Source organism: Liolophura sinensis, chromosome 2 (assembly GCF_032854445.1).
Source record: "Liolophura sinensis isolate JHLJ2023 chromosome 2, CUHK_Ljap_v2, whole genome shotgun sequence".
Taxonomy (NCBI): Eukaryota; Metazoa; Mollusca; class Polyplacophora; order Chitonida; family Chitonidae; genus Liolophura; species Liolophura sinensis.
The window spans coordinates 1,552,060-1,564,213 of record NC_088296.1 but is presented as its reverse complement, the minus strand read 5'-3'; the positions used below and the strand labels follow the sequence as shown (position 1 = coordinate 1,564,213).

Below are 12,154 nucleotides of genomic sequence, written 5' to 3'. Positions count from 1 at the left end.
TAGAAGATTTGCTTGTCTCCTAGCTGAGAAATGCCGGTTGTATCCACACCAAGGCGCTATCAAACTCATCCCATCCAACATGGTACAGACCAGCATAGAAGATGTGCTTGTCTCCCAGCTGAGAAATGCCGGTTGTATCCACACCAAGGCGCTATCAAACTCATCCCATCCAACATGGTACAGACCAGCATAGAAGATTTGCTTGTCTCCCAGCTGAGAAATGCCGGTTGTATCCACACCAAGGCGCTATCAAACTCATCCCATCCAACATGGTACAGACCAGCATAGAAGATTTGCTTGTCTCCCAGCTGAGAAATGCCGGTTGTATCCACACCAAGGCGCTATCAAACTCATCCCATCCAACATGGTACAGACCAGCATAGAAGATTTGCTTGTCTCCCAGCTGAGAAATGCCGGTTGTATCCACACCAAGGCGCTATCAAACTGATTCCATCCAACATGGTACAGACCAGCATAGAAGATTTGCTTGTCTCCCAGCTGAGAAATGCCGGTTGTACCCACACCAAGGCGCTATCAAACTCATCCTATCCAACATGGTACAGACCAGCATAGAAGATTTGCTTGTCTCCCAGCTGAGAAATGCCGGTTGTACCCACACCAAGGCGCTATCAAACTCATCCCATCCAACATGGTACAGACCAGCATAGAAGATTTGCTTGTCTCCTAGCTGAGAAATGCCGGTTGTATCCACACCAAGGCACTATCAAACTGATTCCATCCAACATGGTACAGACCAGCATAGAAGATTTGCTTGTCTCCCAGCTGAGAAATGCCGGTTGTATCCACACCAAGGTGCTATCAAACTCATCCCATCCAACATGGTACAGACCAGCATAGAAGATCTGCTTGTCTCCCAGCTGAGACATGCCGGTTGTATCCACACCAAGGCGCAATCAAACTCATCCCATCCAACATGGTACAGACCAGCATAGAAGATCTGCTTGTCTCCCAGCTGAGAAATGCCGGTTGTATCCACACCAAGGCGCTATCAAACTGATTCCATCCAACATGGTACAGACCAGCATAGAAGATTTGCTTGTCTCCCAGCTGAGAAATGCCGGTTGTATCCACACCAAGGCGCTATCAAACTCATCCCATCCAACATGGTACAGACCAGCATAGAAGATTTGCTTGTCTCCCAGCTGAGAAATGCCGGTTGTACCCACACCAAGGCGCTATCAACCTGATCCCAGGATATACACCCTCACTCACCATAATCTCTTCCTTAGGGACTGTATCCAACATGGTTGTGTTGCTGTTCCAGTACAAAGCCAGAGACTCCAATTTAACCAGCTGCAAGAAACAAACAAATCTGTTCGGTTGACTGGTATATTTATTTATTAGTTTACTGATTTATTTGTCGATACCAACTCAAATTGTTGTTTTATGGGCAGAATAAATATTTTCCAGCGTTGTAAAAACAAGAATAAAGCACAATCTCTTCCTGTTGAACACATATTCACATGATCGGAAATTACTCGTTTGAAAAAACGAAAAACCATTAAAAAAAAAAATAATCAAGAGTTGACAAAACAAAAGGAAACACAAAGTTAGTGTTACCTTGTCTCAGGTAGGGAGAGTTTTGCTTCTTTTAGCGGCATAAATTTGTCTTATTTATTTGTCTGCAACTTTTATATGTTAATCACCTTCATGAAATGGATTTATACCAAAGTGACTTTTAACTACAGTTTTAACATGGAGACTAAAACTCCGACTGTACACACATCTGTGACCTTCCTTGTTAAATGTAAGATCGACACTCTATAAACGCTCAAGTAAAGTTGGAAATTTTATCTTAGACTTAGTGGACACGCTGCAGGTTACACCCTGTACTCTATGTAGTTACTTAACAAAGCTGAAAATGACAGGTCGTTCCCTCGTTTTCAGAAGCTCAAAATCAAAATGATGACCTCAATTTGAATCCTGCTAATATTCATGATTTCAGACATGCTTGATCTTTTTGTTGCAACTTATTCACTTCTATAGGAAACTGTCCAAGGTGGACATGTGGACAGTGGGAGGAGATAGTTCATGTTTGAATGAGGTAGTTGCATTTGTCAGAACTTCTATCCTGTCATGAGTGACTGTTCATGTAAATACAGAACAATGAGGTTGAGAGCAGTGGAGGTCTGATATAGAATTCATGCCTGGAATATCCATTGTCTGCCCGTCATCATTGAAAACTGATGACCGCTTTTCTCTTGTGTGTTACCGGCTTTATTTCCTATTTGTATAATTTCTTCCATACCTTTGTCTTTGGGAGCTAGTGTTAAACTTTCTTTGGAAATGGATCTTGCGATTATCGACTTGGAACGCCCTTTACAGACTACGAATGGTATACGAATGTCGGACATGACGCTCATATTCTATCCTTTTTATCAAAACTCACCTTGAAAATCTGAGTGACAGCATCTTTGACCACGCAAGGATTCCAGTTCTCATCTGTGGTCTGCAAAATAAAGTAGGCTCGGATAATGCAGGTGAGACATGACATGCAGTGTTATCAATACTGCAAAGACAATCAAATCAATAAATACGGTGAAAAATATCGCACATTAACATTAAGGCATTACCTTAAAGCTGAGCTCCTGTAGGGTGACCCCGATGGCGAAGGGATGTTGGGGGTCAGTGAAGCGGTCCTCAAACCGGACGTGGACATTGTTCACCTGTACCTGGAGGTTTTTGATCACCTGAGTCGCCAGCTTCTCCACAAAGGAGTCTTTCTTCTCCTCCTTAGGCTTGTCTGTGATTAAATAATCATGATCAGGACGGTGAACAGACGAATTGAAAATAATATGTAGGTGAGTTGATACTAGCTCATTTGATCAGAACAGGTGAGTTGACAATTGTAATTCACTGTTCAAAATAGGTGAGTTGATAAAAATGTGTGAATTGAGGATATTAACTGAGTTGATCAAAACAGTAACAGGTGAGTTGAGAATAGTAGTCTAGCTGATCAAAACAGTAACAGGTGAGTTGAGAATAGTAGTCTAGCTGATCAAAACAGTAACAGGTGAGTTGAGAATAGTAGTCTAGCTGATCAAAACAGGTGAGTTGAGAATAGTAGTCTAGCTGATCAAAACAGTAACAGGTGAGTTGAGAATAGTAGTCTAGCTGATCAAAACAGTAACAGGTGAGTTGAGAATAGTAGTCTAGCTGATCAAAACAGGTGAGTTGAGAATAGTAGTCTAGCTGATCAAAACAGTAACAGGTGAGTTGAGAATAGTAGTCTAGCTGATCAAAACAGTAACAGGTGAGTTGAGAATAGTAGTCTAGCTGATCAAAACAGGTGAGTTGAGAATAGTAGTCTAGCTGATCAAAACAGTAACAGGTGAGTTGAGAATAGTAGTCTAGCTGATCAAAACAGGTGAGTTGAGAATAGTAGTCTAGCTGATCAAAACAGGTGAGTTAATCAAGGAGGTAATATTTCACCTGACAGACAAAGTTTTGCTACGTCCTACCTTTTTCAGCCTCCAGTTTCTTAGCATCTTCAATCTGTTGGAGCTTCTTCTGTTTGGCTTCCTGTTTAGCTTTTTCTTCTTTCTCTTCATTATATTTGATCCCTGGAAAAACCCAAAAAGCAAGAGAAAAGGAAATCGAGTCAAATTTGAGCTACATGTAATTAAACAGTCATACCCATCCCTCTGAAAAAAGTATGTCTTCATCAGGAGAAATGAACATAATTTACCCACTGAAAAATGCATTCTTACAGTTTTTTGTTTGTTTTTTTTGATTTGAAACTTTCTCCAGTACATGTAGTTGATATAAAATTTTGTCCTTGGCTAAGAAACTCTTCTTGTATGACTGACAATTTTTTTTTTTGGATCTAAGACAAATACTTTAGATGCTGGACAAATGCAAGTTTCAGTATCAAAGTTAATATATATATATATATATATATATATATATATATATATTTTTTTTTTTTTTTTACCTTTAATGGCCTTTAAGAATACCCTTTTCGGACAAAGTCTCAGCAAATAAATTCCATATGTCAAGTTTCCTCACTCAAACTTTTTGGTAAAGCTGTTATCTAAATTTAGGCGAATCAAAGAAATGGTAAACACTTTCAAGACCAAAGCACATGACACAATTCTTATTTTAAAGGACAAATGAAACGCTTGGTTTTCATTTCTCCATACTGAGCTTAGGATGTGGCCTAACATATGAAAGTATAAAACACATTCTTAGTTTTCAATTCCGGGCGTAAAGATGGCTAAAAAGAACAGGTGTGCTAAGGTGTAAGGGGTAAGGTAACCTGCTGGGGATGACATCAACAGCAATAGCTGTCTAATTAACTTTTGGGGGAGCTGTTTGGGGGGTGAGCTCGAATTTGGAGCGCTAAGCTGGTCCCACACCTCCAGTGATGTTGATAGGCGTGCATCCTGCGTCTCTGACGCAAAGAAATTGGAAAGGACGCAGTAGATTCGCTACTGATGCGTCCTGAGGATGCATCAATCTTCCCCCACACAGTAAGCCAGGAGAGACTACACATTGTGAACATCAATCCAAACTATTATTGAAAGTTATTGTCTTACAAAACTTGCAAGTTTCTCTCCGTCAACAGCGATACTTCCTGTTTGACTTGTACATTGTGTGGAAATTTCCACTGATATCAGATGTAAGTGGCAAAGGTAAGTGTTAAGTGAAACTCTTTGTGGATATTTACCACGTAGTTTTGGAGCCTAAAAGTACACAACAAACGCCCAAAGACAAACTAGAATACGTTAGAAAATATTACTACAACAACCTGTGTGGAAATTTCCACTGATATCAGATGTAACTAGCAAGGTAAGTGTTAAGTGAAACTCTTTGTGGATATTTACCACGTAGTTTTGGAGCCTAAAAATACACAACAAACGCCCAAAGACAAACTAGCATACGTTAGAAAATATTACTACAACAACCTGTGTGGAAATTTCCACTGATATCAGAGGTAACTAGCAAGGTAAGTGTTAAGTGAAACTCTTTGTGGATATTTACCACATAGTTTTGGAGCCTAAAAGTACACAACAAACGCCCAAAGACAAACTAGAATACGTTAGAAAATATTACTACAACAACCTGTGTGGAAATTTCCACTGATATCAGATGTAACTAGCAAGGTAAGTGTTAAGTGAAACTCTTTGTGGATATTTACCACGTAGTTTTGGAGCTTAAAAGTACACAACAAACGCCCAAAGACAAACTAGAATACGTTAGAAAATATTACCACAACAACCTGTGTGGAAATTTCCACTGATATCAGATGTAACTAGCAAGGTAAGTGTTAAGTGAAACTCTTTGTGGATATTTACCACGTAGTTTTGGAGCTTAAAAGTACACAACAAACGCCCAAAGACAAACTAGAATACGTTAGAAAATATTACCACAACAACCTGTGTGGAAATTTCCACTGATATCAGATGTAACTAGCAAGGTAAGTGTTAAGTGAAACTCTTTGTGGATATTTACCACGTAGTTTTGGAGCCTAAAAGTACACAACAAACGCCCAAAGACAAACTAGCATACGTTAGAAAATATTACCACAACAACCTGTGTGGAAATTTCCACTGATATCAGATGTAACTAGCAAGGTAAGTGTTAAGTGAAACTCTTTGTGGATATTTACCACGTAGTTTTGGAGCCTAAAAGTACACAACAAACGCCCAAAGACAAACTAGAATACGTTAGAAAATATTACTACAACAACCTGTGTGGAAATTTCCCCTGATATCAGATGTAACTAGCAAGGTAAGTGTTAAGTGAAACTCTTTGTGGATATTTACCACGTAGTTTTGGAGCCTAAAAGTACACAACAAACGCCCAAAGACAAACTAGAATACGTTAGAAAATATTACTACAACAACCTGTGTGGAAATTTCCACTGATATCAGATGTAACTAGCAAGGTAAGTGTTAAGTGAAACTCTTTGTGGATATTTACCACGTAGTTTTGGAGCCTAAAAATACACAACAAACGCCCAAAGACAAACTAGAATACGTTAGAAAATATTACTACAACAACCTGTGTGGAAATTCTCTGTAAGCCTTAACAAAGCCATGCACATAACATGTTGTTGTTGAACACTGTTTAATGTGAGAACTCACATACTGCTGATTTACTAGACCTATGCCATTTACGTGTTTTGTATTGTTTATAAACTTTTATCTTATAAATACAAGACTGCTTCTTAGAGATATTTCGAAATGAACACACTGTATAATGTTAGATAGTGGAACAGTTTCTATATTTTATATCTAGTTATAAATCCTTACAGTATTATTCTAGAAAATCAGTACCAGTACCAGGTACAATATGAAGAATGAATTGCAAAGGACATGCAGCAATCTAAACATAAATTCAGTGACTAAAACAATGTTTCCAGTTCGGGAACAGAAGCTTAACTGTTTTCTCCTAGATATTGCCCTTATTGGGTATTTATCAGGCGCAGTAGAGATCTCCTGATCATAGTCTGAGTCATCCAAAAGCATTATTTAATTTATTTTATTAAAAATTATTAAATCGACCAGAAGTTTAACTCCAAGAAAAACATTTTATCAGGGACCCACTCATTTCCAATGGGACCCACTCATTTAGCCACCTCTGGGTCCCGGGGACTCACTTCATTGAAAACCCATCAATATCACTGCATTTTTAATATGGTCCCTAAGGACAACAATATATTCAATATTTTTGAGAACTGAAGAAAATTACTCATTAAATAGAGGGGTTATTAAGAAATATAAAATATGCCCCAACAAAGAAAAAATTTTCTGAATGCATTGGAATACCTTCCTTAGGGCCACATTCTTTGTTTTACTGTACTTTACCTTTTCATGTATTCTTTAACATTCATCAAAAATCGTGTTAAATACCAAAGTAAGTACAATATAACTAAACTTGCCAGCACAAACTCACCGATATTGGGGATAGCCAGGGCGTACAGCCCATCTATAGACGCAACCACAGGCTCAGTGTACAGATTCTTCCACGGAATCTTCAGTGTGAGGTTTGCTGTGGGGGAAACAAGGCACAGTTGAGTACAAAACAAGGCACGATTGTGTACAAAACAAGGCACAGTTGTGTACAAAACAAGGCATGTTTGTGTACAAAACAAGGCATAGTTGTGTACAAAACAAGGCACATTTGTGTACAATACAAGGCACAGTTGTGTACAAACCAAGGCATGTTTGTGTACAAAACAAGGCACGTTTGTGTACAAAACAAGGCACGTTTGTGTACAAAACAAGGCACATTTGTGTACAAAACAAGGCACATTTGTGTACAAAACAAGGCACGTTTGCGTACAAAATAAGGCACGTTTGCGTACAAAATAAGGCACGTTTTTGTACAAAACAAGGCATGTTTGTGTACAAAGCGTACAATTCTACTGTAATATGATGACAAAGGAGTCCTCAGAGTGCAGGTATGTGTATTGTGCTTCCTTTTTGCAGGAGGGATTTCCATCGCTCTTTTATCTAGTGCTGCTTCGATGAGATGACTTACAAAAGGCAAGTAAGCTGCCCTGCCCAAGCCATTATACTGATACGGGTCAATGAGTCGCTGCACCATACCCTTAATGCTGAACACCAAGCAAGGAAACTACAACTTCCTCTCTAAGTCTTAGGTGTGACCTGACTCAGGATTGACCCTGGATCTACCGCCCCCGAAACGAACGTAATAATACAGCCACAAGAACGGTCCACAGGTATGTGTTTGAATATGTTATAGTATGAACAGACACTGGCTCCAAGGAGAAGTGAGGAAGACAGCCTGGTCCCAACCAAGCAAACTTTGCTAAGTAAGCCCTCAAGTCACACCAACTTTCATTGAGGTTTTACAGGCAGAATAAATCTTCAATGTCACCGGAAAATCACTTAATTTGTACAAATGATGACTATCCTGGAAACTTTTGAAGATACTAAAATGATCAGAAAGTCTAAAAAAAAAACATGAAAATCATAAAAAAACATGGAGATTGAACAAAATAAAGTTTTATTTTTATTCCATTCTTGGATGTTTAGGAGTCGGCCTACCTACAAGTACACACTATAACCATAACAACAAATGTTTTAGGGGTACTTAGTGATGCGCACTTAGCTAAGGGCTAGTTAACATGCACACTTAGATAAGGGCTGGTTAACACGCGCACTTAGCTAAGGGCTAGTTAACATTAAGTACGATTCATAAAACTGACCCCTGGTCAACTCACCTATATGTCCAGCACGGATCTTCACAGGGAGGTCAAGTTCATCCTGAAAAAAACATCACAGACAAGCTCAAATACACGAAATTGTACTACCAAATTTCACCTACAGATTAGTTTTTTATCAAATCTCACATTTTGATCAATTCTCAATTACACAACCACCTTGTAGGGCCACATAAAAAAGGCATTTTTCTGCAATTTGATTAATTTCACATGAGTAAAACTTAACTTTAAGTTGGAATGCAAGGACAGACCAGAATTCCTGTGTCCATGTCCACACACACTCCATACATATACGGTAAGTGTTGTGCAGGGACGGACCAGAATTCCTGTGCCCACATCCACACACACTCCATACATGTACGGTAAGTGTTGTGCAGGGATGGACCAAAATTCCTGTGCCCACGTCCACAAACACTCCATACATGTACGGTAAGTGTTGTGCAGGGACGGACCAGAATTCCTGTGCCCACGTCCACACACACTCCACACATGTACGGTAAGTGTTGTTCAAGGATGGACCAGAATTCCTGTGCCCACGTCCACACACACTCCATACATGTACAGTAAGTGTTGTGCAGGGACGGACCAGAATTCCTGTGTCCACACACACTCCATACATGTACGCTAAGTGTTGTGCAGGGACAGACCAGAATTCCTGTATCCACGTCCACAGACACACCATACATGTACGGTAAGTGTTGTTCAAGGATGGACCAGAATTCCTGTGCCCACGTCCACACACACTCCATACATGTACGGTAAGTGTTGTGCAGGGATGGACCAGAATTCCTGTGTCCACACACACTCCATACATGTACGGTAAGTGTTGTGCAGGGACGGACCAGAATTCCTGTATCCACATCCACACACACACCATACATGTACGGTAAGTGTTGTTCAAGGATGGACCAGAATTCCTGTGCCCACGTCCACACACACTCCATACATGTATGGTAAGTGTTGTGCACAGACGGACCAGGATTCCTGTGTCCACACACACTCCATACATGTACGGTAAGTGTTGTTCAAGGATGGACCAGAGTTCCTGTATCCACGTCCACACACACTCCATACATGTACGGTAAGTGTTGTGCAGGGATGGACCAGAATTCCTGTGCCCAAGTCCACACACACTCCATACATGTACGGTAAGTGTTGTGCAGGGATGGACCAGAATTCCTGTGCCCACGTCCACACACACTCCATATATGTACGGTAAGTGTTGTGCACGGACGGACCAGAATTCCTGTGTCAACGTCCACACACATTCCATACATGTACGGTAAGTGTTGTACAGGGATGGACCAGAATTCCTGTGTCCACGTCCACACACACACCATACATGTACAGTAACTGTTGTACAGGGACAGACCAGAATTCCTGTGCCCACACACACTCCATACATGTTCGGTAGGTGTTGTGCAAGGACGGACCAGAATTCCTGTGCCCACGTCCACACACACTCCACACATGTACGGTAAGTGTTGTTCAAGGATGGACCAGAATTCCTGTGCCCACGTCCACACACACTCCATACATGTACGGTAAGTGTTGTGCAGGGACGGATCAGAATTCCTGTGCCCACATCCACACACACTCCATACATGTACGGTAAGTGTTGTGCAGGGACGAACCAGAATTCCTGTGTCCACACACACTCCATACATGTACGGTAAGTGTTGTGCAGGGACGGACCAGAATTCCTGTGCCCACACACACTCCATACATGTACGGTAAGTGTTGTGCAGGGACGGACCAGAATTCCTGTGTCCACACACACTTCACACATGTACGGTAAGTGTTGTGCAGGGATGGACCAGAATTCCTGTGCCCACACACACTCCATACATGTACGCTAAGTGTTGTGCAGGGATGGACCAGAATTCCTGTGTCCACACACACTCCATACATGTACGGTAAGTGTTGTGCAGGGACGGACCAGAATTCCTGTGCCCACGTCCACACACACTCCACACATGTACGGTAAGTGTTGTTCAAGGATGGACCAGAATTCCTGTGCCCACGTCCACACACACTCCATACATGTACGGTAAGTGTTGTGCAGGGACGGATCAGAATTCCTGTGCCCACGTCCACACACACTCCATACATGTACGGTAAGTGTTGTGCAGGGACGGACCAGAATTCCTGTGTCCACACACACTCCATACATGTACGCTAAGTGTTGTGCAGGGACAGACCAGAATTCCTGTATCCACGTCCACAGACAGACCATACATGTACGGTAAGTGTTGTTCAAGGATGGACCAGAATTCCTGTGCCCACGTCCACACACACTCCATACATGTACGGTAAGTGTTGTTCAAGGATGGACCAGAATTCCTTTATCCACGTCCACACAAACACTCCACACATGTACGGTAAGTGTTGTTCAAGGACGGACCAGAATTCCTGTATCCACGTCCACACACACACCATACATGTACGGTAAGTGTTGTTCAAGGATGGACCAGAATTCCTGTGCCCACGTCCACACACTCTCCATACATGTACGGTAAGTGTTGTGCAGGGATGGACCAGAATTCCTGTGTCCACACACACTCCATACATGTACGGTAAGTGTTGTGCAGGGATGGACCAGAATTCCTGTGTCCAAATCCACACACACTCCATACATGTACGGTAAGTGTTGTGCAGGGATGGACCAGAATTCCTGTGTCCACACACACTCCATACATGTACGGTAAGTGTTGTGCAGGGATGGACCAGAATTCCTGTGTCCACACACACTCCATACATGTACGGTAAGTGTTGTGCAAGGACGGACCAGAATTCCTGTGTCCAAATCCACACACACTCCATACATGTACGGTAAGTGTTGTGCAGGGACGGACCAGGATTCCTGTGCCCACGTCCACACACACTCCATACATGTACGGTAAGTGTTGTGCAGGGATGGACCAGAATTCCTGTGTCCACACACACTCCATACATGTACGGTAAGTGTTGTGCAGGGATGGACCAGAATTCCTGTGTCCACACACACTCTATACATGTACGGTAAGTGTTGTGCAGGGACAGACCAGAATTCCGGTGTCCACGTCCACACACACTCCATACATGTACGGTAAGTGTCGTTCAGGGATGGACCAGAGTTCCTGTGTCCACACACACTCCATACATGTATGGTAAGTGTTGTGCAGGGACGGACCAGAATTCCTGTGCCCACGTCCACACACACTCCATACATGTACAGTTACTGTTGTACAGGGATGGACCAGAATTCCTGTGTCCACACACACTTCACACATGTACGGTAAGTGTTGTGCAGGGATGGACCAGAATTCCTGTGCCCAAGTCCACACACACTCCATACATGTACAGTTACTGTTGTACAGGGATGAACGGTAAGTGTTGTGCAGGGACGGACCAGAATTCCTGTGTCCACACACACTCCATACATGTACGGTAAGTGTTGTGCAGGGATGGACCAGAATTCCTGTGTCCACACACACTCCATACATGTACGGTAAGTGTTGTACAGGGACGGACCAAAATTCCTGTGCCCACGTCCACACACACTCCATGCATGTACAGTTAGTGTTGTGCAGGGATGGACCAGAATTCCTGTGCCCACGTCCATACACACTCCATACATGTACGGTAAGTGTTGTTCAAGGATGGACCAGAATTCCTGTGCCCACGTCCACACACACTCCATACATGTACAGTTACTGTTGTACAGGGATGGACCAGAATTCCTGTGTCCACACACACTTCACACATGTACGGTAAGTGTTGTGCAGGGATGGACCAGAATTCCTGTGCCCACGTCCACACACACTCCATACATGTACAGTTACTGTTGTTCAAGGGTGGACCAGAATTCCTGTGCCCACGTCCACACACACACACCATACGTGTATGGTAAGTGTTGTGCAGGGATGGACCAGAATTCCTGTGCCCACGTCCACACAC

At 42.2% G+C, this 12,154-nt stretch overlaps 1 protein-coding gene across 1 annotated transcript in view; it reads right to left on the bottom strand.

The window, feature by feature from the left end:
- The window catches only part of LOC135462818 (intermembrane lipid transfer protein VPS13C-like), a 33,008-nt gene that overhangs the window by 12,474 nt on the left and 8,380 nt on the right, over window positions 1–12,154 (bottom strand). The window contains exons 2-7 of the mRNA XM_064740097.1: window positions 8,216–8,258; window positions 6,922–7,017; window positions 3,483–3,584; window positions 2,595–2,764; window positions 2,411–2,470; window positions 1,234–1,314 (exon numbers count right to left, since the gene is read on the bottom strand). Of these exons, the coding sequence (XP_064596167.1) occupies window positions 1,234–1,314; window positions 2,411–2,470; window positions 2,595–2,764; window positions 3,483–3,584; window positions 6,922–7,017; window positions 8,216–8,258 (552 nt within the window). The remainder of the gene's footprint in view (window positions 1–1,233; window positions 1,315–2,410; window positions 2,471–2,594; window positions 2,765–3,482; window positions 3,585–6,921; window positions 7,018–8,215; window positions 8,259–12,154) is intronic.